This window comes from Tauraco erythrolophus, chromosome 2 (genome assembly GCF_009769465.1).
Source record: "Tauraco erythrolophus isolate bTauEry1 chromosome 2, bTauEry1.pri, whole genome shotgun sequence".
In the NCBI taxonomy this organism is placed as follows: Eukaryota; Metazoa; Chordata; class Aves; order Musophagiformes; family Musophagidae; genus Tauraco; species Tauraco erythrolophus.
Window position 1 is genome coordinate 31,056,757 of NC_141466.1, and position 26,419 is coordinate 31,083,175.

General features: G+C 44.0%; 1 protein-coding gene across 3 annotated transcripts in view; it reads left to right on the top strand.

The window, feature by feature from the left end:
* The window catches only part of RNGTT (RNA guanylyltransferase and 5'-phosphatase), a 203,583-nt gene extending 201,579 nt beyond the window's left edge, over nucleotides 1-2,004 (top strand). For all 3 annotated transcript variants that reach the window (XM_086608204.1, XM_086608205.1, XM_086608206.1), the window contains one exon: nucleotides 260-2,004. In XM_086608204.1, coding sequence (XP_086464330.1) covers nucleotides 260-423 — 164 coding nt within the window. In that variant the 3' untranslated portion in view covers nucleotides 424-2,004. The remainder of the gene's footprint in view (nucleotides 1-259) is intronic.
* Nucleotides 2,005-26,419: the final 24,415 nt, after the last annotated feature.

Sequence of the window (26,419 nt, forward strand, 5' to 3'; positions counted from 1 at the left end):
AGTATAAAGTTACATAGAAAAAGTATTAAAAATATGTCATTTGTTTTAAGAGAAGTAAGCCTTTCTATTTGTTCCATAAAAACCTGTGAGCCGTTACTTACACAGACTCCTGACACAACCGTCTTGTGAAAGTCCACATTTAAGGCTGAATACTTCAGCCACGTTATGTTATTTATTTTGCAAAGAGAGGATGAAATTATTGAAGTGCCAACTGCAACAAATTGGTTTAGTAACTTGAGAATGTGTTTTTTGTTCCCAGCTGTATGCAATAGCATCCAGAATCCGGTCACGAAGGAAATGCTGTTTGAGTTCATCGATAGGTGTGCGGCAGCTTCTCAAGGACAGACACGGAAACACCACCTCGATCCTGACACTGAACTCATGCCGCCCCCACCGCCCAAAAGGCCACGTACCATAACATAGGGCCTTGGTCTCAGCTGTTTACAGTTCTGCAGAAGATGAAACACAAGTGTGAAGGCTGGAAAAAAAGAAGTCTGAATTACTGTAAATACTCGGGTGTGTTTTTTTGAGTTTGTTTTGGTTTGGGTTTTTTTTCCAAATTCCACATACAAATGGACATTGTTTTGTAACTGATCAATTCAACCTTACCTTATGGTATTTGAAGATGAAATTTCCAAAGGTTTAGACAAGAACAGTACAAAGAAGTCAATGGAAAGCTGCCTTGTTTATATACGGATCTCTTTTCACCTTTAATTTATAATGTCAGCAATCTGGAACTGAGAAAACATTGAGATGCTGTACTTTTTAGAGGCTGTGTTTAAAAAAAGCAGAAATGATTTTTTTTTTAATGGTTGTTATTCAACTGGTTGCAATTTGTCACGCATAGTATAGCTGATGATAGTTTCCCTGCGTTTCTGAGACTTGTGTTTAACAGCCAGCAGCAATGTTGTTTGTGCTCTGTGTTGGTTAAAAACTAAGCCGCCTTAGATTTCACTAGATTCAAAATTAGCTGAGTTTTTGTTGCTGAAATACTGAAAAAGCAAATCCTTCTTGTAAATAGCATCCCTTTGAAAGGAAACGTGCTGGGTGTTTGGTTTTTCCCCCTGTTTGAACCTAACACACTATATATGTATAGTGGGCTGATGTTAGCTTTGCCTTTTTAAGTTTATCTGTAGATAAGGAATACACCAAATCCTTAGTATTAAGGTCTCTGTTAAGAGACTGTTTCTAGTACAGGGCTTAGATCTCCACAGTGATACCATTTGTAAATATTACTGAAAAGTACACATCACTGTGATATGCAAGAGTAATAAGCAGCACTAATCATGATGTCTTAGATCCAGGCACAAAAAGGCAAAAGAAATGCCAGACAACTCCTGTGTAACAGAGGAGGTAGTTTAGGTGGAAGAGGGCCACGTCAGACGGAAAGTCTCCTGGTTTAGGTAACTGCAAGTCAAAAATAAACTCTTTAGGGGGGTGAATGAGTGTCCCAGGGAACAGGACGCTCATTTTCAAAGGTGGGGCTTGCTGTCCTGTAGTGCTGACTTGCTTTCATACCAAATGAAGAAGCGCATGAAGGCCCTGGTGGCTCTTGTTGCAGAGCACTGGCAGATGTTCGTAACATTAGTTTTGAGAAACTGTGTTGTGGTTGTCTAAGGGAGGAGTTGTTCTGAGCTGGGATTAATTGGAAACCAAATGCAGATTTTAAAGTTTACTGTAGATTTATCAAGCAGGGATCGAATTGGCTCTTTCTATAGTTTACTTAGCGTGTGAGTCATCCATTGATTCAGCAATCTGATTCGTGAAGCTCATTAATTTGTTATAACTAAAATGCGTTTCTGTTTAAATGAATTTTAATGTTTGTAAGCAAAATTAACTCTTGCATTTTTTTTTTCTGTATGGAAACTTTAGGACTATGCTTTGTGGTGACTCCTCTAGTTGTTTCAACCTGTTGTATAAATGCACACGGCATAGTTTAGATGATGTTCCTAGCTAGCATCTCTTTCTGAGATATTCCGTATGTGTTTTAGAGAACCGAAGGAGTTATATAAGTTACTTTTTATACTATAGTAAAACTTGAGGGGAAGAAAATGCGTTCATCAAAGTTCTTTTTTTTCAACTGTACATAGTTTCTGCATTTTATCTATAGAAAAGTTATAATATCACCTATGCAAGGTTGCAAAATTAAGTCCTAAAAAGAGCCTTATTAATTTGATGTGAAAAACCTATGCAGCCTCTGTGCATCTTGCGTTGAAACACACAATTATTTCTTCACTCGGTGTAATTTCCCCCAGATTATACTTGTCACTGAGATTGTCACAACATACACTTTGTCACTGATCATCATGGCTCTATGGCAGTTGCAACGTGTATGATGATTACAGCCTTCTCTGCGAGGTTAGGACATTTCATTCTCATAAGGATGTGTCCAGGTTATTTCCATCTTTCTCCTTCCCAGCCCTTGCATCTTATATTTCAGCAAGACCTAGCTTCTGGTTTACCTTTTACTTCAGAGCCGCAGCACTGCAGGCTGTCTTCCATGTGCATTCCACCAAGTCCATGAATGTGTTGTGGCCCTTGTATTTTGACAGTACCTTTTTTTTCCACTGTCAGCTGGAAATGAATATTTTGAAAGAGAATGACTCTCGGAAGGTTTAGAGCTCCACATTCACATTTGATTGTCGAACTCTTCTTGCACTATGACCTGTAGCATTTTAGAGAGGTCAGTCACCTTTGCTTTTCTGGAAAAGGAAGCTATTGGGAAGGATTGAGTGAAGAACCTGATGGAAACAAATGGAATTTCACTTGGACCAAATGGGTTTAATGCTGTGAGAAATGCAAACCTCCTTTCTCTGCTACTAGATTATTCAAGAGATTGAAGCTAAGAAGCAAAGAAGAGTCTGTGCCAGGAAAATAACGATGATAAAAAAAAACCCTAACTTGTCTATTCTTTGGTGTACAGCATGAATTCATCCACTGTTTTGTCATTTGTTAAATATATAATTAAAGTTTTGTTTCAGTGGAGTTTCCAGAAAATGTAAGTACATTCCTCTACAAACCGTGTATTAAGTATTTTAATAAAGTCAATGGTTTAAAATACTTCTCCTAAGGATTTTACTTTTGATGCCTGTGCTTTCCTGGTACCAGTGCAAGCACAAGGATACCGTGGTGTTATTGCTGTTCAGTTGTCCAAGAACATTATCCACATTTTCCAGAGGTCAGTGGATTTTCTCTCAGGTAGGAGCCTCTCAGCCCAGTTGCTGGCCATGATCCATTATGCCATTTTTAAGTATGATTTGCTCTTCCTGCGACTAGAACCAGAAAGGAACTAAATGATGCCTGAAGTACATAGTTTATGACAGGCTAACGTTATGTAGCTGATCCATTCAGTGTTAAGTGCAGTAGAACAAAAAGTTGCGCAAGAGGTCTGCCTGGGTTTTCTCTGTGGGTTTATCATCCAGCATGACCCCAAAGCTGGTAGCCCACCTACGTGGGTCAGCTCCTGGACTTGTATTGTAATAGGGCAGTTTCCTTTTTCAGGTTGCAACTGTCTAGAGTGCATCTTTCAGGAACTAAAAAGCCCATCTTGATTTTTGAAATTTCCTTCTTATTAAGATCCTGCCTCTGCTGCTGCTATGTTTGTGTTACATGTGCAAATCTTCTGGTGCTTCTCTCAACCGTTTCTGATTTTCTAGTGTTTGAGTGTGACTGCCAAACCAGATCTGGCATTCGAGCACACCTGTGGAGGTACGATAACTTCTCTAACCCCTACTCAGTACTCCCCTCTGCACGCATTAAGGAAGCCGGTTGATACGCCCGGCCAGCACGTCGCACTGCGTGGTTCATGTTGGCTTGCTTGTTCACGGGAGCAGTCCTTCAGGATCCCCGCTTCTCAGCATAGCAGCTCCTTGTTTGTGCCTAAGAGGTATGACTTTACATTTGCATAACATATAATGTATAATTGTATCTTATGACTTCAGAGTATTCACAAAGGCATTGGCAGAGCAAGCTAGTTCCCTAGGATTCATCTGTAGTCAACAGAAAGAGAATGAGAAGAAGTCCAGTTTGTTCCTCCTGCATCTCTCCTGCAGATGTCTGTCTGTCTCTTCAGTGTTTCCTCTCAATTCTTTTTCAGTCGATATGATGTGTATCATTTTATGTTACTCTCCTGTGTTATTAGGATTTGGTGAGCACTGTGTTAAAACAGTTTTATTGAGGATGAATTTCATAGCATCAAAATTCTTGCAGTGGTCAATTAGATTTATAATCTCATTAAAAGTATCCAATTAGTTGGTCCAGAGCTATTTATTTTCCATAGATTATATTGCTTTCCTTTGGACCTCTAATCAAACCCTAAATCCAAGCAATCCTATCAACATGCATGAGAGTAGCATTTGGCTGAAACACCTTAAATAGCCAGATCACTTCCATCCTCCTACTCGATGGCGCAAGATTTGCTCTCGCCTTACCTGGGGCCTGCTGCTCGTTCCAAGGTTCGCAAACCCTACAGGATTTAGATCTCACCTGTATCCCTTTGTTTCCAGTGTCAAACTTCTACGGTTTGTGCTTACAGCATAGCTCCTCGAGCTTGAGTTGAGTTCCTCTGCTACACTTCTTTCTTGCTTTTTGAGTTGTCCCGCCATCAGATGTGAGACTGAGAGAAACCTGTGCCCCATGGCTGGCCCTCCACTTGTGTTCCTTGAGGGCAGTGCTCCACTCCAAGGCTGTACGCTCATCTCATCCCCGTGTGATACCAGCCCTGCCAATTGATGGATAGGGCAGTACTGCCTCTGTAAGTCACGCTTACACAGGGAAATCAAAGCAGCATCTACCAGCTGTGACGGTATTCATCATACGGGCAAGGAGCCTTTTCTCCTTCCCTCCCTCGTGACCCTGTCTCCCCGTTTCATGTACAAACAAAGGTAAGTCATACTCTTTGTGCTGACATCTGGATCAATTAGGTAATGTTTGCAGTGGGAACATCTGCTTCCCTGGTGAGAGTTTGCTGAGCCTCCCAACAAGCCAAAATCTCTGTTCAGCTGTAGAAATCTGTAAAGCTGAGGCTGAAAGTTGAGACATTTACAAAACAGTTTTTCCTCAGTCGGAGCTCATTTTAATCCGGTTTATTTCAATCTATAGTCAGCAGTAGAGGGGTACATGAGCACGTTGTAACCAGCACTAGTATGAGAACTTTCCAGTGATGGTGCATCCAGAAGTGTGAAAATGTGGAAGACACTCAGTGAACTTGATGAGGGAACAATAATCATTTTTTCCAGTGTTGCAAAAAAAGCCAAAATAAAATCTAAGTGCAACCCATTTCCTCTTCTCTTAGAAAACATTGGATGTAAAAGTAATAAACATTTTTCAATCAAATCAAATCATAGTCAAATCGACTCTCATAATAGGAATTTATCTAATCAGAAATACTGTTTGTGTCCCCTTTTTCCCTCCTCCTCCCTCAGTATCTTTGTGTCTGTTTGACTAGCAGAAAGCACACAAATTGGGTTCAGGAGCATTCATCTGTGATACTTTGAGAAAATTAAATTTTTATTAACTCTTCTACTCAGAACTTCCTCTAATGTGAGGAGGTGATAAGGTTGTCATATTAAATAGGTCTGTATAAATGCAGAGTATGTAACATTGGAGGAACAGTATTTTGTTAGTATCAAAACATACTTCAAAGAGTTTTGGAACTAATTTGATCATCAAGGGATGGGAAACTTTAAAGGGTAAAAAATTCCATTCAAAAAGGTAAGATGGTTCAACAGAAAAAAACTTGAAGTGTACAGATTTACATAAGCAGACTGTGCCGTAGGTGTGGAAGGGGATGCTGAGTGTTTCCGTGGCCTGCAAATCAGCAGTGCGCTCCAATGAGAGCAACTGGAGATCAGGCAAGAGTACAGAGGATGCATACAGATGCTACAAGTTTCTTCTTGTGGAAGAAATGGCATGAACTGGTATCATCTTGTGTGTGGCAGAAGAAGGGAGGAGGTAAAACGATGGTGAAGATGGCTCTTGGAACGGGGAACTTCAGTGGAAAGATCAGAGGAGAGCTGATATCAGGGATGCCAAGAAAAGAGACAACTTTTTATGTAGAAAACGATGGTGACCGGAGTGGAACAAGTGAAGGCAGCAAGGACTGGCATGGGGGACAAGGACCTACCCTTCAGCCAGAAGACTCAGAGGGGCTGCCTCTCAAGAGCACCCATAGCAATGAAGTAGGACCAAGAGCCAAAGTGTGTGGGATGAGGTCCTAAAAGAGCAGAGTAACAAGTAAGCCCTTCCACTTTTCCTGGTAGTTGTGCTATTCCTGAGCTCCCAGAGCTCCAGGGTACAATTATGTACTCAGCAATGTGTATGCTCCCGGATCACTGGGAGTAGTGGGTATGCGAGACACATCCTGGATCACAGCTCAGGGGCACGGGGACACTTCTGAGCCCTTTTTAGGTAAATCAGTGCTGTATAAACCCATGTGCAGTGCTGGAGCAAGCTGCACAGGCAGGGCAAATCAAGCTCTGAACAGGGTGCCATGTAGGGCCAGGGCATTATGCACTTCACTCTCCTCTTGCCTCGTATCCTGCCAATAGAAGTACACACATTTGACCAGTGTAATTTAAGCTGAAGGACTGAGCGGAATCCAGGACTGGAGAGGTAAAGGAATAAATTTCAGGCAGCTGCCTCTGCCAGACACTGTTCTGATGAACTCCAGAGTATGAAGCCCGAGAAACAGGCCACAAACGTGGCTGTGCAATATTTCTCTTCAAGTGGACCATGAGAGAAGCAAGTCTGCCGAGAGCCCTAGCAGTACGGGGATGAGGGGACAGACTGGGAGTGGCATGGCAGGCATGCAAAACCAGAAACATCTTTCTCTCCAGGGTAAACGAAAATTCTGACTGGTAATGAGGTAAGATAAGAATAGAAAAACAATCTTGGTTTGAATTCCCTCTGTCAGTTTGCTTGTCAGGCAGTGCGATTTCATTGCGTATATTAGTACTTACGATCTTCCTCTTTAGTTCAGTTTATAGACAATCTTGTACAAGATCTTTTTAATGAAGAATTCTGATTTGACGATATGGAGGTTTGAGACCTATAAAACAACTTCTCGGAAAGCACGAAGGAGCAAAAAAGTCCCTTTTCTCCATCAGGCAGTGAAAAACTCGCATGTCTGAAAGGTTTTCTGGTCTTTAAAGCAGTGGGCTCCCAGAATAAGTTACTTTCTCCTGCCATGACAGTTTGTTCTTTTAAAAGAAAATATTTAGTATGTTACTGTTGGGCTGAGAAATCAATCGTATGAAATCAATGATAATTCTGCTGCGAGGCAATACCTGTGAGAGTGAGTGACTCGCCGGTATTCTGCAAAAATAATCCGTGGCAGGCAAATGCTGATGTTTGAAGCAGTCGTGTTTGGCTTTGTGCTTTTCACCATTCGCTGCCCGCATCAAAGCTCTGTGTTTTATCCCTGAAACTAAGAGGAGCCTGTGCCAGCCAGTTCAACTAGCGGCTGGCCATTCGCTTTCTTTTATGAACGTCAAGCAGAAAAACACGACCTCCTCTGGTTTCAGTATCGTAGCTAAATCGTTTTTCAAAAGTGCCTTTAGTCAAAGGAGGGGGGTGATTTTTCAGTTGCTGAGCCTGGTGCACCCGTTAGAAGAGGCACTGGACTCTCCTTCTGCGTGGGGCGAGCTGCCCGGTGCAGCCTCTCAGGTGTAGCGAGAGGAGCGTGGCTGTGTTAGAGAAAAGGCTGGGGTTGGACCCTCCTTTCCTCAAATATCTGAAACGAGCCCTTTGACATCTTTACCCGGCTCAATCCCCTCCAGCCTTAGTAGCAGAAGAAGTTAAAAAAATGGCTCGAAACTGTTATTGACCCTCCCTTCCTGTGCCTAGTCTTGTACCACTGGCTCTGCAGGAAAGGTCTGGCTCAGTGTTCCCTAAATCTCTGACCCCAGTGAGGAGGATGGGGAAGGCATGTACTGCTACTCCTGCAGCACTGTAGCTGCACGTGGGCAGGCTCACCACCTCCCTTTTCCCAAGAGGCTTCCAGTTTAACTACATAATCATGGTGGGGACGATGACGAACTTGGGGCAGTGCAAGGGCTGGAGAGCCTGGAATAGGGCCTTTACCCCTAAGCGCTGCCTCCTCCCTAAGCTTGGCCATTTCCAGCATGGCCTTACAAGAGTGTTGTCCCACAGAAGCAAGCCGAGACATTTGGATACTGACGGGCTTTGGTGTGTTTCCTCACTGCACACCTTTTGACCGCACAGCTTGGTGATGCTCTTCACTCCCTCGGACCAGGACTCAGGGCTTTCGAGAAGAAAGACGTAGGTGTCTGAAGGGGATGCCTTGGTCTGATGGGGTCGTAAGACACTCCTTTTTCTTTCCCCTGAGGGCACCACTTCATCAGCAGGGAAGGTGGGTTGATCTCAGGGCAGCAAGGGAAGCTGGTTAGCTCCAGTGAGACACAAAGTGCATGACCAAGCCATCCTAGTGGAAAAGGGCCAACAGTCCGTCGGTAACAAATGTGCAGGGTCTGATGCAAAAGGAGGTCACTATTAGATAGAGCTTTGTAGTTATTAACTCCTGTAACCCTTGTATCTCTCCAATTTACAGGAGCCACAAAAGCCCTGACGCGGAGTCAATGCGCAAGTACTAAAGCCTTGTGCATTTGTATATAATAACTGTTCCCCTCCTGAAGTCTGGCTGTGCCACCAAGGCTTCCTGATGCTCTACAGAAAATTACAGACAGGCGCATTAATGCTTGGCCATATTGGCCCAGAACTGCGGAGGAACAGGGGGCGATGATGAGGCTTGCAGAAATGGAATGAGAACAGCAGCCTGCAACACTGGGAATCCTCATCGAATTGACAGAGAAAAGAGTTCAGCATGTTTGCCTGGGTCTCTGCTGGGGACTGTGCAGCAGATATCAAAAGGCTGGAACATCTGCTAATGATAGCTGCAAAGAGGAGAAACGAACAGCTCTTGCTAAGTATAAAACGCAAAATTTATTCTGTTATGTAGCAGCTCCTGTTAAATCGGTAGACAAAATATTTTCTGGGTTTGTGGAGATTTGACAAAAGTACTCATTCCCTAAAGCCAGTTGTGAGCGCAGAACATTTCTGCTTTCACACACAGCTTCAGGAGGGAAAACAGAACGATTCCTGTACAGGCAGCTGGGTTATGAAAACTGACAGAGCGTTGCCTGTGTGGAGAGAGTTTAAATGATGCACAAGGGACTGGTTAGTGTGTGATATGCAAATGCAAATGTATCCGTGAGGCATTACAACTACAAAATGTCTCACAATTATGCTCATTTCCCAAAAAGTCATTTCTTACTATGGATTCCTCCCCCTCAAAGCAGCAGGGCTTCATTCCCTTAGTGAACTGGTGTTGGTCCTTTTACCCCCACTCCACTGCGCTAACTCTTTTGCTAAAGCTGATGGACTGACAGCTGAAGGGATTGTCACCTCTTGGCATGCGCCTTGGTGGTGTGTGTCCCAGCCTGCAGAGTAGAAGCAGAACAGATTCACCATAATGGACCATCACAGTGAAAGGCTTGCCCGCCTTTTGCTAAGCTTAGTTCTTCACCATCGTTCTGAGCATAGCTGCTTTCTGGAGAGGTTAGGAGTCACATGGGCTTTCCCTGCCTCTATAGAAAATAGCTGGTTATACATCATTCCATACCCTCAAGAAGGTATTTTCATCCCGTTTATAGCAATGGACATGTTCATGGCCAGTCTATCACATCTGAAGGTACTAGTCGATGTCCAAATGCAGGATGTTTGTCATGCCTGCCATCCAGCTGCAGGAGGACATTGCAATGGAAACATGGCTGATGTGTCCTATGGACCTCCCGCTAGGGAGGCACCATGGCACAGGACAAAGCTCCCAATGGGCAGTGGGTGGGTAGAGCCATGTATCTGAACAACCATTTCCAGCTTCCTTTACTTGAAATGAAATAGTAACTTAACTTTCAAAATTGTCTAATGTGGTCATGGAATGAATTTTCCTTGAAAAACTCAGGTCCTTCGTGCTGCGAAATGCATGTGAAGACTGTTTGCTAACTAAATGCTGACCAGGTAGTCTGTGGGGTAAATGATGGTTGGTCATGGCAATGCAATGTCAAGATGTGGTAGTTTAGCCTGGCAGGCAACTAAACACCACACAGCTGCTCACTCACTCTCCTTCACCCCCAGGGAGGGGGAAGAGAATTAAAGAGGAGACTCATGGGTTGAGATAAAAACAATTTAATAATAATAATATACAAATATATATGTATGTATAATGATAATATATACAAACAAGTGATGCACAGTATAATTGCTCACCACCCAGTGACCAATGCTTGTCCCGTTCCAGCAAATGATCCCAAAACAGTTAAGTCTTGACACCACAATCCTGGACGAGCAAGAGGTCCCAAAGAGAATGAGAGAGAGAGAGTACTCCAAGAGTACGAGAGTGAGAGCTCCCAGAAGAGCAAAAGCCCTTCTTTCCTGTCAACCTTCATCTATATACTGGGCATGACATTGCATGACATGGAATACTTTGTTGGCCAGTTTAGCCCTCAATCCTAAACCTAATTTCAAATCACGAGGGGACTTGTGGACCCTTTGTCCCGGCTACACTCCTCCCAGCCTGTTGTGCTCCTGCACACTTGCAAAACATGGGAAGCTGAAAAGTGCTTGAGGTCTCAGTACCAACTCTAAACATCAGTGCTCTGTCAACATTCTTCTCATAGCAAATCCCAGAGTAAAACCAAAACAGATCTCTTCTAGCTGCTAAAAAGAACTCTGTCCAGTTGAAACCAGGACACAAGATTATCCACAAACACCACGTACTCTTCAGTGGCAACAGTCAACTACCTCATAGCAGGTAGAATCCAGAAAACCTTTCGTGCTCTTTTCCTAAGTTGTGTTTTTTCAGCTTTGGTAGATGTGCCTTGAAAATGGCTTGCAATGCGCTGTGTAAATTACTTCAGTGGAGATACTAGAAGTGTTAAGACTCTTGTTTTCAAGTGCCTGGGCAGATTCTAAGTGACAATGCAACTCAATTCACATCCAAAGAGCTCCTGTTGTTCGTTACAAGAAATGATATCAGACATGTCACATCATCTCCCTGCTACTCAGCTGTAAGTAGTTCAGTGGAAAGATTCATTCTGACAGTCAGGCAAGCGATCAGTGCTATGACCCCAGCTAAAGGTGGCTTACAACAGAAGATTGCATGTATTCTATTAGGCTATGGGATGCTGGCCAAGCTGTTTTGAATCAGACACCGCAATTTTGTTTAACAGATATAATGGAAGGTTTTGTTCAGACTTTTTACTCAGAAGAAAATGAACACCATGAAACACAGATGATCATGTTGACATAAAGTTACAGCACAGCAAAAGTTTTAGTAAGAAACAGCCAAGATAACTTCCAAAAAACCAAAGTGTGCGTGTCACAGAATGGTCTTCTCTTACCTAACAGAAGTGGTCCTCATGAAACAGCAGGAAAGAAAGAGATTTTTTTTTTTTTTTTTTTTTTTTTGAGCAGGATGGCATGCATCAGCCATGCCAACTGAAACACGAAACCTACACTTATGGATGTGGACCACAACCTGTAGAACCACTGCTGCTATGGCAAGCGACGCTAGTCCAACGGCTGGAGAGGACAGGCAGCAGCGAGTGCGTACGCTTCCCTAGTCCTCTTCTGGCAACATCCTAAGCCCTAACCTTGTGTGCTTTTTGATGGCAATGTGGAATTTTCTTGCAGTCCTTTACAGAGAAGCACATTCAGCGTGCCAGCATTGAGTAAGACTCAGAAGGACTAGGGACCAGCTGAAATGTAGTCACATACTGGCTTTTGATACCTGCTTTTGGGGAGAAATTTTAACTAGTTACATGGAACAGATATCTGTCTGAAATAGCACTCAGTGAGCTCAGACATTCATGTTTTGTAAAGAAGTGAAGGCATTTTTGCTGCCGTGTGACATAAAAGCAACTCACTACAGTCTTGTTTGTGTTACTGGCCGTGTTGGTGACTCAGCTGGCTGTTCACATGCAGGTGATAATAACCCCCCTAATGCTCCAGGATATTGTCATAGAGTCACAGAATAGCTGAGGTTGGAAGAGACCTCTAGAGATTGTCTAGTTCAACCCCTTTTCAGGGTTGCATTTTTCATTTTTTTTAATTGCACATTAAAATTGAAAAAATGGCAGAAGAGGAACATTAAAGACTTCTGTTCCTCATTAAAACAGGACAGCTAATGTATATACAGTATGTTCAGTGTCAGCCATTAACCAGTCAACAAATCATCATCCAGAATACCGCTATTACTTTCTAACATAAATGAACGGCGGTTGCGCAGTGCCAGGGACAGCGGCACATACAGCAGTGCGTCCTGTGTGTGCACATACAGCAGATACAGATTAAATCTGAAAGATAGCAGCTATACAAGCTCATTGTGAATGTCCATCACAGCTCAAAGTACTCCAAGCCGATGATCTTTTAGAGATTTTTAATTGGTGTCACAAATGCGTTCATTGGCAATAATACCTAAAATGAAATTCAGTGCTTCTGGGGTACCCCCCCCGCCCTGGGATCATAAAGGTACTCACAGCTGATGGCATCGGATTATGCTCCCACAAGACAGCAGAGTTCTTGTTTTGTTTTGCAAATGGGGGTAGGAGGCTGGAGGAGTTACTATACGTAACGCCATTCCCATGGCAAAACCTATAGCTCCTTTGCTGAACCGTGCTCCTGTGACATAGTACAAGATTGCCCTCCGTGACAATCTTCTGCTGCATTTTCCTAAGGACACAAGGACTGAAGGACACACAAATGCATAGAGCCTGGAGTAATTAGAAGACAATTTTACCAAAATATCTCCATTCTCAGCCTTATATTTAAAATGCTGTAATTTCTCAAATAGGAACCCAGCCTCATTCCTTCAGATCTGTGATGCCTAGATCATTGCCATGTCTGACTTTCCCTAAATAAGAACTCAAAGCTTCTGCTTGTTTCTGTTTTGCTCAGTTGAGGAAAAATCAGTTGCTACAGATATAACAAACTATTCAAAATCAAAACACAGTGAAGGCGAGACCTTTTATTGCCATGTTTCGGACTAGGGCTTTGATGACCTGAAGTAAGGAAGGCTGTCACAAGCAAGGTGGCTGTGAGGGGTCCTGTTGAAAGGAAGATCATTCAACTAAGTTCTAGGTGTGATATATTCCAAACAGGATTACAGGTACCTCCCGGATACCCAGAAGAGCTGATCTGTCTTTGCTTGGTTCCTCCTCTACTTCTCTGGGTAAACAGGTATTCAGCTCCATGACATCCGTGCGATATGAGGGCTAGTGGCTTCTATTGCTCTGACTTTCTCAGCACATATATCTCTGTTCCAAAACACTGATGGGTGTAAACTAGGATCCAGGGAGTGAGTCTTCATGCTATAACTAGGAGGACTGCAGTCCGACTTATCTGAATAAATGTTTGCCAATACCATTGTTAATTCCCTAAACTTGCTGAAAATGAAAGAGAATACCAGCCCAGGCAAAATGCGATTGAAGTTCAGCTCTTTGATGTTTCTTAAACACATCTTTGGGTAATTTCTCAGCCACATCTGTGCATACTGTACAATTGAATATTTTTGACATCTTTACTGAGTTGCAAATTTCTGTGACGCTTGGGTTATAAATTTCACTGGCATGGTTTTGTCACTCTTTAAAAACAGAGCATAATTAAACGCCCTTTTAGACATATTCCATGTGTCTGATTCTACCTCCATTTTGCAAGTGAATCCTATTTATATTCTGTTCTCTGATGTACTTGGGCAGCTAATCATTCAAATGGCACTCCTATTCCTTCAGAAAATTAATAATAGAAAAAAAGATTCCTGCTGTCAAGAGATTTAGTTTGAGGTGTTAACTTTGGGTTTTGCAGACTGAGACGGGACGCTGATCTCCGAGTAAGGAAGTTTTTTGCTTTGGACTATGTGCTGTAAACAGAACTGGTGATAAGTCACACCTATGAAGTGGATCAAATTTTGTTACATCAGAAGAAGCTGTCAGAAACTGATAGGAGTAAGTCCTAAACTGACTGAAGATCTGAACAGACCATTTCCTCCCTCCTGTTCTCCTGCACAAGTATTGCATGTGAGAAGAGGCTGTTTTGATGTCCCTGAACTCTCTCAAAGCCTTTGATTTGCTGAATTTCTCACTGTTCTTCCTTTTCATTCGATAACCATGTAAGAGGTTAAACTAGGACATTTAGTTGCCTCTGTGTCGCAGTCTGCATTTCAAAAGAAGATGGAAATAGACATTAGAAGGTTTTACTGTACCCGAGCTGTATCTTAATCATCTTAATAGCTGATTTTTCTTTCAAAGTGATCTGTGACAAGAGGAGACTTTATTGTTCTAGACGTGTGTTCATTAGAGTCAAGGAGGAAATGCTAGGACCCACAGTTCCCTCTGTAAGCTGCTCTGCAAAACTCTAGTAAGACATCTAACACCTCCTCTGCTTGTAATACAATTGTCTCTGGATAGGGAGGATCTGAATAGCGACTTGCTGAGAGGCCGGCCATTGTGCCTTAGAGAGTGAGCTGGATGGATTTTTCACAAATGAGGAACAGAAAGACTTAATAAAGAGTTTGATATGTTATGTTTTCCCCCTAACCTGTGTAATACCCTATTCTGTAGTTTCCCATGATAAGAGGAGGTTTGGATGGAATCAAAATTCTTTTCTGTCTCCATGTGGTCTCTAATTAAATGATTCATTTAAACTCTTTGGCCTCAACTGACTTGGCTTTTCCAGAAAGTAAAAGTCATGTTCCCTCAGCCCCCCTCTGTAGGACTTCAGCCATCCAGAACCTCTAGAAAACTCAGCTCGAACAGTGTTTGTACAGCCATAAAGATTTTACAGCTTTTTCACATTGACCAAGGATAGTGCTGTGTTGTTAAAGCCACCTTTCCTTGCTGTCTTGCCACAGGATTCACTTTCTGGAAACAACATGGTTGGCAAGGGGACAGTGGGACTACGGAAAAGTCATTAGCACAGCCTGCCCTTCCTAAACAAGTATCCCCTTGCAAGCCATCTGCTCTGTTTGGAAAAGCTTTGTTCTTCTCATAGGTCATCTGAGGATGTGGGAGGAAAGAACAAGATCAAAATCACTCGGGCACAGAACTTTGTGCAAGGCTAACAATGAACCCAGACCTGCCATCAAAGATGCAGGAGCAAGGACCTTTCAGAATTGGAGTCAAACTGAGAGCTAACGCAGGACAGAAATAATATCTGCTGCACACACAGACTTTCTGGGGAGGATTGATCGTCCAGCGAGTTCACAGGGAAGCATTGGCTGCGCGGAGCAGAAGAGCCAGACCTTGCAACAGGCAGATATATTAAATATTATAAGAAGCAGATAAAAATGTTTTCAGGTTTTTTTAAGATATGAAAGTTGGATTTGAGACTGGAATTAAAAATAATTGTTGCAGTTGTGCATTTGCAAATAAAGGATCATTTCTCCATAGATTTTCAGTGATGCTGCTCGGACAGGTGATGTTGCGTGCTCAGGAATCTGAGAGCACAGCTGGTGTTGCTATTCATGAATACTGAGGACTCAGCCCTCGATGGGGCTCATTTCTACTCTTGCACAGAATGGTGGAATTCCTCATTAGCTGGGTCATTTCTGCTTGAGCTTGCCCTATCCCTCCCCAACTCCTGAAACATTTATTGTCCTGCTTCTTATCCTAAATCTATACCGGACTGCAATACAGACCTTGTTTGAACTCTTCTTTTCTGAGGGTAACACAAAGTATTCCAACACCTTTATCATTGCCTGCTTTTTAATGAGCAATGAACGTGTTCTCACCTTGTCTGATACTTCAGCTTAGCTTGCGCTGTTGGTTAGTAATTCCAGACATTGCAGGAAGAAATGCTCAGCCATAGATGTATGCCTCAGTCTGAAATTAAAGCTCAATTTAGTTTAATTGTCCTTGATTTTATCAAGCATACAAAATGACTGATTCCATATGCAGAAAATAAATACATAGACAGCAGCTCAGAAATGTCTTCCTCCTTATTGTAGGATTTTATACAGTTCTCTGGTCTGCCAAATGATCTTTCGTTTGTTCTGAACCTGGTTAAATCTCTTTAATGAAGGCTATTTTCGTAGTGTAAGAAGCCAGCATAATTAGTGCAAAGGCACGGAATAGTTTCTCAGCACTGGATGAACATGGCTTGGGGTGATGATAGGTTTTAGTTTGATATTATCTTAACGTTCCTAAAAGAGGCAGGAGATTTGGAGACCTGTGCAGCTCAGACAGGGTTAATGGATCCAGCCCAGCAATTAGTCTTGGCCTTGGAGTGAGGGTGACGTCCTCCCGCTTTCTCTAAAATCATATGGCCACTTCAGGCTGTTCTGGGAAGATTTTCCAGAGATAACCTGAATTTTGCAATATTATTCTGTTCACTCTTCAATTCTGCTGCTGTTGTTATTGCTGCAGAACCCAAGAGTGAGGGGGGTGAGAAAGCAAGAAGCTGGAGGAGGTAATTGCAAGAACGGTTAATGTTTATTTTATTAATTTCTGATCTTGTATCTATGAGCCCTCATCGTGGCCCAGGACCCATGGACAGAAGTCATGCTGTGAAAAGCTTCTCAGTCTGCTCCGAGAAGGGAAGGGAGCTAGGTGAAAACCATCAGTGCCATTGAAATATTACCTGCCTCTTTGGCAGTTGTTGTCATCTGCCATCACACCGTGTCAACAGAAATGTGTGGATTCACCCTGATTTGCAGCAATGGAGGGAGAGGTCACAGGTCCTGTCTCACGTACCAATGCAACTACCAAGCAGGGAGCAGAGAGTGCAAGGAGTCTGCTATTCTTTGGATGGATGTGGCTCCCTTCTGGAACCTTCAACCTCCTGTGGGTACTCTGAAGCTGCCTATAATATCAATGTGGGGTATGTGTCCTAATTTACAACTCTTAATCCTCTTGGGACCAGACATTGTCCTTTCAGTGCATCAGTGTCTAAGGTCATTTATCTATGAATCTATGAATCTGAATATGGCTACAAGGCTACTGGAAGCTTTTTCCACTTACTTAAAGAATTTTAGGTCTTTTGTCCTCCTTGTGTTCTAGCCCAACCTCAATTCAGTTGTGAAGTATCTGACTGTCATGGCTAGGCAGACCCCAAGCATATTTTCAGTGTCAGGGAAGAGCAAGGAGCATCTCCTGCCTCATTGCATGTGTCGTGGTTTAGCCTGGTCAGCAACTAAATGCCACACAGCCGCTCGGTCACCCTTCTCCACTCCCAGGGGATGGGGAAGAGAATTAAAGGGGAAAAGGGAAAGAGACTCATGGATTGAGATAAGAACAAATTAATAATAATATAAAATTAAAAGTAATAATAATAATGTATACAAACAAGCAATGCACAGTATAACTGCTCACCACCTGGTGACCAACGCCTGTCCCATCCTGGTAAATGATCCTGAAACAGGTAAGTCCCAACACCACAATTCTGGACAAGCAAGAGGTCTGAAAAAAGATAGAGAGACAGAACTCTGAGAGACCAAAAGAGAGAGCCTTTGGAAGAGCAAAAGCCCTTCTTTCCAGTCAACCCTCATCTACATACTGGGCATGACATTGCACAACATGGAATACTTCATTGGCCGGTTTAGCCCTCAGTCCTAAATCTAAGTTCAAATCATGAGAGGACTTGTGGACCCTTTGTCCCAGCTGTGCTCCACTCCAGCCTGTTGTGCTCCTGCACACTGGCAAAACATGAGAAGCTGAAAGTCCTCAAGGTGTCAATACCAACTATAAACACCAGTGTGCTATCAACAGTCTTCTCATAACAGATCCCAGACTAAACCCAAAACACAGAGCTCTTCTAGCTGTTAAAAAGAAAAACTAACTCTGTGCTAGTCAAAATCAGGACAGCATGATCCATGTTGAGCCTGTGCAGTCAGCATGTGCATGCAGAGCGTGTTCTACTTCCCAGAACCACCGGGCTCACCGTATTTTTGCAGAGCAAAGTCTGGTGTACTGCCCATGCTCTGGCAGGATCCGAGGTCCCTGTGAAAAATGGAGAAAGGAAGCAGATTCCTGGCACTGAAGGACTCCATGCAGCCCAGTTCTGGACACTGTCCTTCCCCCAAGCTCCTTAGACCTGAGGAGGGAGCAGTGTAGTAAGTATCCGTGGTTGAAGCAGACTGCCATCTGGGAGCTTTCCTTCTCCAGGGCCTCCCGGTCAGCCGACCAGATATGTGCCATTACGTAATAGCAGAGGTGGCCAAGGGGACAGATGGCGGCTGCTGCCAGCCGAACCGCTCATCCGACCCTCACGCTGCTCCGCCGGAGCTTGGGAAAAGGGCCAGGGGCCACCGCGCTTCTCCCGCCGGGCAGTGAACGGCAGCGACTCTGCGCTCAGGATCAACTGATCTCCTTTACAGAGCACTGGAAGTGTTTTATTAGCTGTCTCTGGAGAAGCTTCCTCTCCCAAATAGTTTCAGACAGGATGCTTTTTCACTTACTAAAGATCTGAGGATCATGTCCTCCATTGTTGGAAACTGTCCTAGTTCCTTTGAATCCTGAGGAGCTGTAACAGACTACACCAGGAGAGGATGTGTCTCCTTAGTTTCTTCTTAATGGTAGGAAAGAGGTAAAATTACCTTGCTAGGAATTGACACTTTTTTTATTTCTTTTATGTAAAGAGAAGGAAATAATTTAACACAAGATTTAAAAAAAAAAAAGTTTGGAGTACAAGAATTACCTCTTTTACCTTCCTTGTTTTTTATAGCTTTGACATAAGACATATGATTCAGTTTGGATTAAAACAGAAATAAGCTTGTTTTGCTCCTACACATTTCTTTAAAAGCCTGCACATTCTGCTTTTGATATTTTCCTACCAGATGATTCCTGAAGGGAATATGGCTGCCTCAGACCTGTAAAAAGTGTAGCCGCTGTTGTCAAATGCTTCAAAATGAATTAAATCCATTTTATGTGTCCATATATGTGTGCGCATGCATGCAAGCGTGTATTCATATATAAAAAGCAAGATGGAGTGTCAATATACCAGTATATCTGTAACAAGTCAGTTATTCCCAATTTCCTCCTTCCACTTGCATTTTGTGCACTATTTTCAGCCTCTTCTTATCTGAAGCTTCTGGAAAGCATTACAAACAAGATGTTTCTTGAAATTTCTTCTGTTCAGAGGGTCAGTGAGTAAAACTGACGCCAATGGTCACAATTCTTACAGAGCAGCTTTCCTTACAGATGCATTTATTTGGATTTGTACACCAGAAATACTCCCTGGTACGCTTTCCAGTATGTGTCAAGGTGAAATCCAGCCCTCGCTGCCAGGGCAAAACCACTCAGTGAAGCAGGAGGGATGCACGTTTCCCCTGGTGCCCGCCCTCTGACTGCCATGAGGTGACCTTCTGGAGCCTTCCACCCACGCCCGCCATATCCTGGGGGCTTTGGGGAGGCTGGCCTTTCGGAGAAGGTTGTGTGGGCTTCCTCAGGAAGGGAAACGGAAATGTTAGAGGACTTCCCTCCCCTTGCTACCCCCAGCTGCCATTGTGGGGACACTCCTGCTACGGCCACAGCTTTTTCTGACATGACGACTTGCTCTGCAGGGTACGGCGGAACCAAGCTCATGGCAGCAGCAGAACACGGCAGAGACAAAAACATTCATGGCCAAGGTGGCTTTCGTAGCGTTCAAATGGCTTGGAAAACGTGCCATTAGGGAGAAACGACGTTCCCGTTTCCTCTCCCCACTAGTCCCCCATTGCATTTGACGTGCACTTTCTCACAGTCGCTGTGTGCTTAACCCGAAAACCGGGACTGCCACTCGGAAACGTCTTCCCCAAGCCGCTGCTGACGCGGGCACGGACCTGCCTGCGCTAATGCAATGCAGAAGAGCAATGCAGCTCATCCGTCAGCCCGAGGTACGAATTTAAATTAAACCTCATTTCGCTGGGCGCTCCCTTTTGATTTATTGGCAGACACTTCTCACCGTTTGAGCCTTGTTAAATTTGTAGCCAACACTTCGCTGACCAGCTGTTCCTATTAAGTCGAAAGAGTGCCGCAGCGCGGGGTCGTCGCTGCCGCTTCACTTTTGGTGGCTCTCATACGCGGTCCCCACAGAGCGCTCTCGGGGAGGGAATCACTCCCGTCGTGCCGTGAGGCACCAGGCTAATGCCAGTGAAGCATTTTAGGTTTCGCACCTCTGTTTCCCTCAGTTCTCACGTTTTGTGTGCTACGAATCAACAAAACACCTCATAAGCTTCCTGTCAACTGATGGGGTAGGATCGTTTTCCAATCCAGGTGTTTCTTCTCATTATTAAATACTATGAGCCAGTCAGTCATTTTCAGGTGGGCGCAGGACCAGCTTCTCAGGGCTACAGCGTAATTGCATGCGTTAGTCATTTAGAAGTCAGACTTTGTTTCTGTGCTTGCAGATCTCAGTGAAGAAACTACAAGGTTATTAGTGTTTTACATGAAAAGAGGATAGCTTTCAGCACCCAAGCACACCTCATATATACAATAAAGGTGCCAGTTTTGAATTCTTCTTATTTATCACAGTAGTGCTATTTTACCTTTAGATTGTGTCTCCCTACTGAAGGGTACCAGGGTAGCTCACAAATAATGTACACACTTTAATAATACATCATACAAACACAGCTTCCTCTGGTGTGGAGAGCAAAACTAAGGAAAGTGCAGTGCATAGCATGGTGGGGGCATGGAAAGAAACCTGGCTCGGAGGAGCAAGAGAAATCATGATACTTATACAACACTGTTAGAAGTATACTGCTGTGGAGAGCGAAAAGGCCCCTGATTTTTAAAGTTTTCATCAGAAAACCAATACATGGTGAACTCTGAGGAACTCAATTTATCAAGCTCTCAGGATCACGAGTTAGGTCAGCCTTGCCAGAAATTGATGCAGTTTGTAAGTAGTCCAAACTTGAAGTGTCAGAGTACTGTTATATTTCTCTGATCTCTAGCCTTGCTTTGTTGTTTAGTCATACAGCACTATATAGCTGTGCTTGGGGCAGGAAAGACACTGCTTCTACCCCTAGAAGTAGCAATTTGATCTCAAACTGAGAAGGTTTAAGGGCCTTTGAAGACCCTGCTTCATGCTCTAGGTGTGGAGTTAGCAACTAAACCTACGTGTTTGTTTAAAAGTGTGTGTTGTATTGGTGTTAGGAAGGAGCTTCGCCCTTCCTTCCCTGCTGAATTGAGTGCGATGTGCAGGTAACACTCCAGCGTCGACTCTGGGCCAGGACTTTTGGGAAGCCAAGTGGACGACTGCCATTCAGCGCTGAGAGCAACGGACAGGCTGTTCCTGACTCACACTTGGAACGGGTCCTTCCCCCAAGCAAGGTGAGGCTGTTCTGCTCTTCACTCAGCAAACTTCTCTTACCAATTTGTCTTGAGTGAAATGTTGGAAGATTTTGTTGAATCCCCTTCAAAACTAAGACTTTTCCTAGAGTGCACTTTCTGCTGTTACAAATGTTAGATGCATTGAAAGAGTAGCTGGAAACACTTTGTCCTTCCTTTTACCTGTTGATTGAAAAATGAACAGGAGTGGCTTCTTGCAACTCTGTCACAGAAATCTGTATGCAAGAGTTAAAACGGCAGACAGTAATACATTATTTAAAATTTAGACTCAAAAGGTTTAAGAGCATGACAGAAAATCCTATGTGCGGTAGGGAAGACGTCATCCCTCTCTGCCCTGTCAGCCATAGTTAAGAGTTTGCTAGCTCCCATTAAACTCTTTGCAGATCTGGACTTGTCATCCTCTTTTTAATTCTAGGCAAGTAGCAAATTGGTTTAAAAATGTAGAAGCTGTCCTAATGTGTATGCACGCTTGCTCCTGCCTTCAGCTTTCAAGCATCTGAAGGCATCCATTAGATTAGTTATCATATTAATAAGTAGATTTAAGAAATGCAGCGTGTCCTCAGCTCTCACTTGGACAAAAAACTCAAATAATTACAGGCTTGTGTCTAGATATATCAGGGAACTGACCTACACCCCTGAAAGCGTAACTTTGAGCTCGTTTTATCTGCCAAAGAGACAGAGGGGAATCTTAGTGCCCTAATAGCAAGCAGATTGAAAAGTACTTGAGATATTAGAGATGGTTCTGTCTGATACTTAATTCCCATGCCTGATGAAGAAAGGTGAGGGTGTTTATCAGAGACGTTGCATTATTCTTGGGGGGGAGGGGAGAAGACAACCTTTCTGGATCCTTCTCAAGGTAGCAGAGGATTCCTGTCACTGTTGTTTGACATCCCCAGCCCTTGTTACGAGCAAGGTTGTCCAGGCACCATGTGGAACCAAAGAGGACTAATCTGTCAGTAATGTACAGGGGGGCCCTTTGTGACAGTAAGGGGAACCCTTGTTAGAAAAATCAGCCATCAAACTGAAGGAATAGTGATTTCCCTGCTTCGATGTGGAGTCAGCCCCTCTTTGCATCCTGTTAAATCTCCTCTGCCAGAGATGACTCATCCCTAAGGTTCATAAAAATACTTCTGAAGAGCTGGATATTTTTTTCCCTTTTCCTTCTCTTTTTCTTTCTTACCTTTGAAGTGGACTCATAGCACAGAATACATATTTACAAAATAATTCCCTAAGGATATTCCAGAATCCTGCTCTTTCATTCCATCATACTTTTAGCACAAATGTAAGTATCCCTGTGACAGAGAAGACACTATGTCAGGAATGTGGGGAAAGAACACCCTTGCAAAACCTGGATTCATGTTCCTTATTTTTGGAAAAAGGAGAAGGATGTCATCTTCTGCTGTGATAGACACTGGCTTATGTAGGATGCTTGCTTATTGCTGAAGAGAGATCTGAGAGAAAGGTCTGAGTACTGATCAGTTAACCACTATCTCACGTGCGCGCTTTGATATTATGCCATGTGGAGAGAGGTCTGAGGTGTCACCTGATGCTTTAGTTCTGGAATCCTTACTGGTTTAAGCAAGGAGAAGATGATGTATATAAAAGCAATACCAGAAATCACAGCTTTGGTAAATACTAGTGTTTTTCCTCATATGTAGAAATAAAGTTGAAGGCTATTTAAAAAAAAAAAAAAGTGATTAATACCAAGAGGTTTATAAGACATAAGGAAACAGAAGGTACATATTACATCCTGGCAAAAAGTGCATGAATTTAACATTCATGTTGCAGTGTGTTAGCAGGATGCTGGAGACTTTTAGACTTTTTCTGGGGAATAGGAAAGAAATTGGAGTAGAGACATTGACAGGTACTAATGCCACTTCCCAGACCCTGTGACACAACCAACCTGCTGGGCTGCCCTCATGTTCTGCAAGCAGGAGGATAAGGTTGCCACATGGCTGGTTTCCTACGCAAGGTTGTGCTGACTGGGAGATGCACTGGGGCATTAGTTCCTGCCAGGCCATGGCAATAAGGAAACCAGGCTCTTCCTTGTTCAGGTGTCCCCTCTGCTCCCAATCTTCAGCTGGGATGGAGCAATTTATTTGTTTTAATCTGTGGGGAAGGGAATGGAAGGGAATGGGAGGGGAAGGGAGGGGAGGGGAGGCAAGCTGGAGAAGGGAAGGCAAACTGGAGAAGGGAAGGGAAGAGGTAAAATTCATCTAGCTTGACTTTTCTTTTTTTTTCCCTCCCCATAAAGAAACCAGCCAGAATTTTATATTATGCCGTCACTTCAGTGGAAAACAGGAAAAGTGAACAGATAAAAGGAACAGAGGGAAGACAGTTTGCCATTTTGTGGTGCAATCTAATGCGTGCAGCCATTCAGTGCCCTGCAGATGAAGTGGTACCCCACTGACAGACCAAGGTAGCTAGACACACCTCCCAGGTGCCACCTTCTTGGGCATCTGTAGCAGTTCCAAGCATTGTAGCCTGTCACATGGGCAGACAGGACAGAAGAGATGGGCCACTGCTGAGGTGTAGGGTCCTGAGATACAGCAGCTGAGTGGGGAGCATCTTCCCTTTGAGTATGGGGTCTCATTAAGGGGACTCTCTCCTGATTGCAGCCCAGCGTGGTGAGCATGTCTCTGAACTGGGATAGTCTGTCAGTGCTGGGAGGTATTGTATGTCACATGTACACCAGGGAGTGGGAGATATTTGCTTCCCAAGCATTTTCTGTATTGCATTAGCTGGCGGGGCTGTGATATGGGAGCTGACTGTGAGTTTTGTGTGCAGGATGAGTCACAGCAGACTCAGCCTGTTGCAGATGGGGGTACTCAAGGAGTCCCTTAGGGTCTCGGGATCTACCTGACAGCACAGGTGATGACCTTAACCATTTTCTTCACTGTGGAAGTGAACAGCAACCAGTCAAGTGGCATCTTAGGAATGAGTCATCTCTGTACCAAGCAGCATCGTTATTTCAAGAATTAACCAACTGAGCACATGTCTATGTATTTTAAAGGGCATAAGAATAAAATCTACACCAAAGAGTTCCTTACACCCCGTTATAACCAGACTGCACAGAGCTTGGTAGAGGTCAGTCAAACTGCGAATTTTCTATTTGCAGATGCCTTATTGATGTTATTCCAGTGTTGCTACCATTGTATCTTCTACATTCTCTATCCTTCCTGGCCACACATTTAGAAAGTAAATAAGCTCATCAGACACATGTTCCATTTTATGAAAGTAGAGATGCGTACAAGAGCGTGAATGAATATGAATAGCTCATTTTTGGCATTACCCAAGCTTTGGAGCTGATTTGTATGAGTCAGAAATAAGTATTCTGCTAAAAGGGCTCCCATAAAAATATGGATGGTGAAAGAAACGGGGGAAGGCGGAAACATTCCTCTCAGAAGATGGCTGCTCCCTGAGACAACTCCCTGAGACACATGGCAAGTTTTCATGTGGGGCCTGATTTGCATGGCAGCTCTTCGGTGTGCTGACAGCTCCTCTCTTAGGGAGCTATGCCACTGCTTTGCATTGAACAAATGTCTTCAAAACACGGTGAAAAACAGACTAGTCTTTGAAAGGGAAAGAAGATGAGAGTCTAAAAAACCCTCAGCAACTGCAAAAAGAACCCCAAAACCAAACCATAGAGTTTTAATTTTGTTTCTGGTTTGTTTTTTGTGTTTTTTTTTTTTTGTTTTTTTTTGGGGGGGGGGGGCAGGGAGAGTGTCTTTGGTTTGTTTTTCTTAGCACTTTTCCCATTTCAAACTCTCAGTCTTAAATAAGAAGTTGCTTTGAATACTGCATTTTTACACCTGACAACCAACAAAAATTGTTAGACTAGTTAGTGCTATACATGAACTGGGAATGACTATAAACCTAACAAGGCTATGAATGGCCTTCATATTTAGGATTTTACCTGTGTCTGGTCTTTTAGGAATGATTTAAAAAGAGACTGCTACGACCTAAGCCATAAACTTGCATCATTGCTACCCAACCATGGGAAATCATCCGTGCACCAGGGTTGGTTTAGATGGGCACCCAGAAAGCTGTCAGTTGTGTTGGCCTGTGCCGTGGTTTTAGGCTGATCCAGCAACTAAAACTCACACAGTTTCTCCTTCTCCAGTAAAGTAGAGAGGAGGAAAAAAAAAATAAAGGGACTGAGGGTTGAAACAAGAACAGAGGGAGCACCCACCAACCATGGTCCTGGGCAAAATAGACTCGGATTTCTTAAAGCAAAACAGTTTATTAATGGTTACTTAGAAGGACAAAGGGAAACAAAACCGGTTACTCGAGAGGACAGAAAGAAACAAAACCAGATCTTAAAACCGACACCTTCCCCTCCCCCCTTTCCTTTTCCTCCCGGCTCTACCTCCTCCCCCCAGCAGCACAGGGGGCAGGGACTGGGGGAGTGCAGGTCAGTTCATTCCGTGCTGTTACTGCTGCTTCTTTCTTAAAAGAGGAGGAGTCTTTACACCCTTTTCCCCTGCTCCAGTGGATCCCCTACCCATGAGGAAAAATCCACAAACTTCTCCAGCATGAGTCCAGCCCAGTGGAAACAATCCTTCCCCACAGATTGCTCCAGTGTGGGCTTTACCCCAGTCTCGGATACTTAGGGAGTTGTAGCCACTCGCTCCGGCGTGGGTCGTCACACAGACTCCAGATGCCTCTCTGCCTTGTCGTGCGTCCCAACACGACCATCCTCAGGCTCAGGCATCTTCCCTCCACGGACTGTGAGTGAGTCTCTACTCCACCAAGGCCGTCCTGGTTGCAGGGGGGCCGCCTGCCATCTCACCACCAGCCACAGGGGAAACTCGGCTCCGGCACACCTCCTCCCGCGCCATCCTCACTGACCTGGTGTCAATGCAGCTGTTTCTCTCAGATCTCAGTCCTCTCCAGGTGAACTCAGCCCAGTGGGCACCCCGGGAGTGGGGTGCTCCCCGAGCTCCCCAGCTGGCTCCGCCGCCACCATCCTCCGTGGGCGGCGCTGGCCCGACGCAGGCAGCCGCCCGGCCGGGAGCCAGGGAGCGGGGGCAGTGCCCTCCTCCCTTCTCTCCTCGCTCCTGGGCAAAGCACCTTTTCCGGTT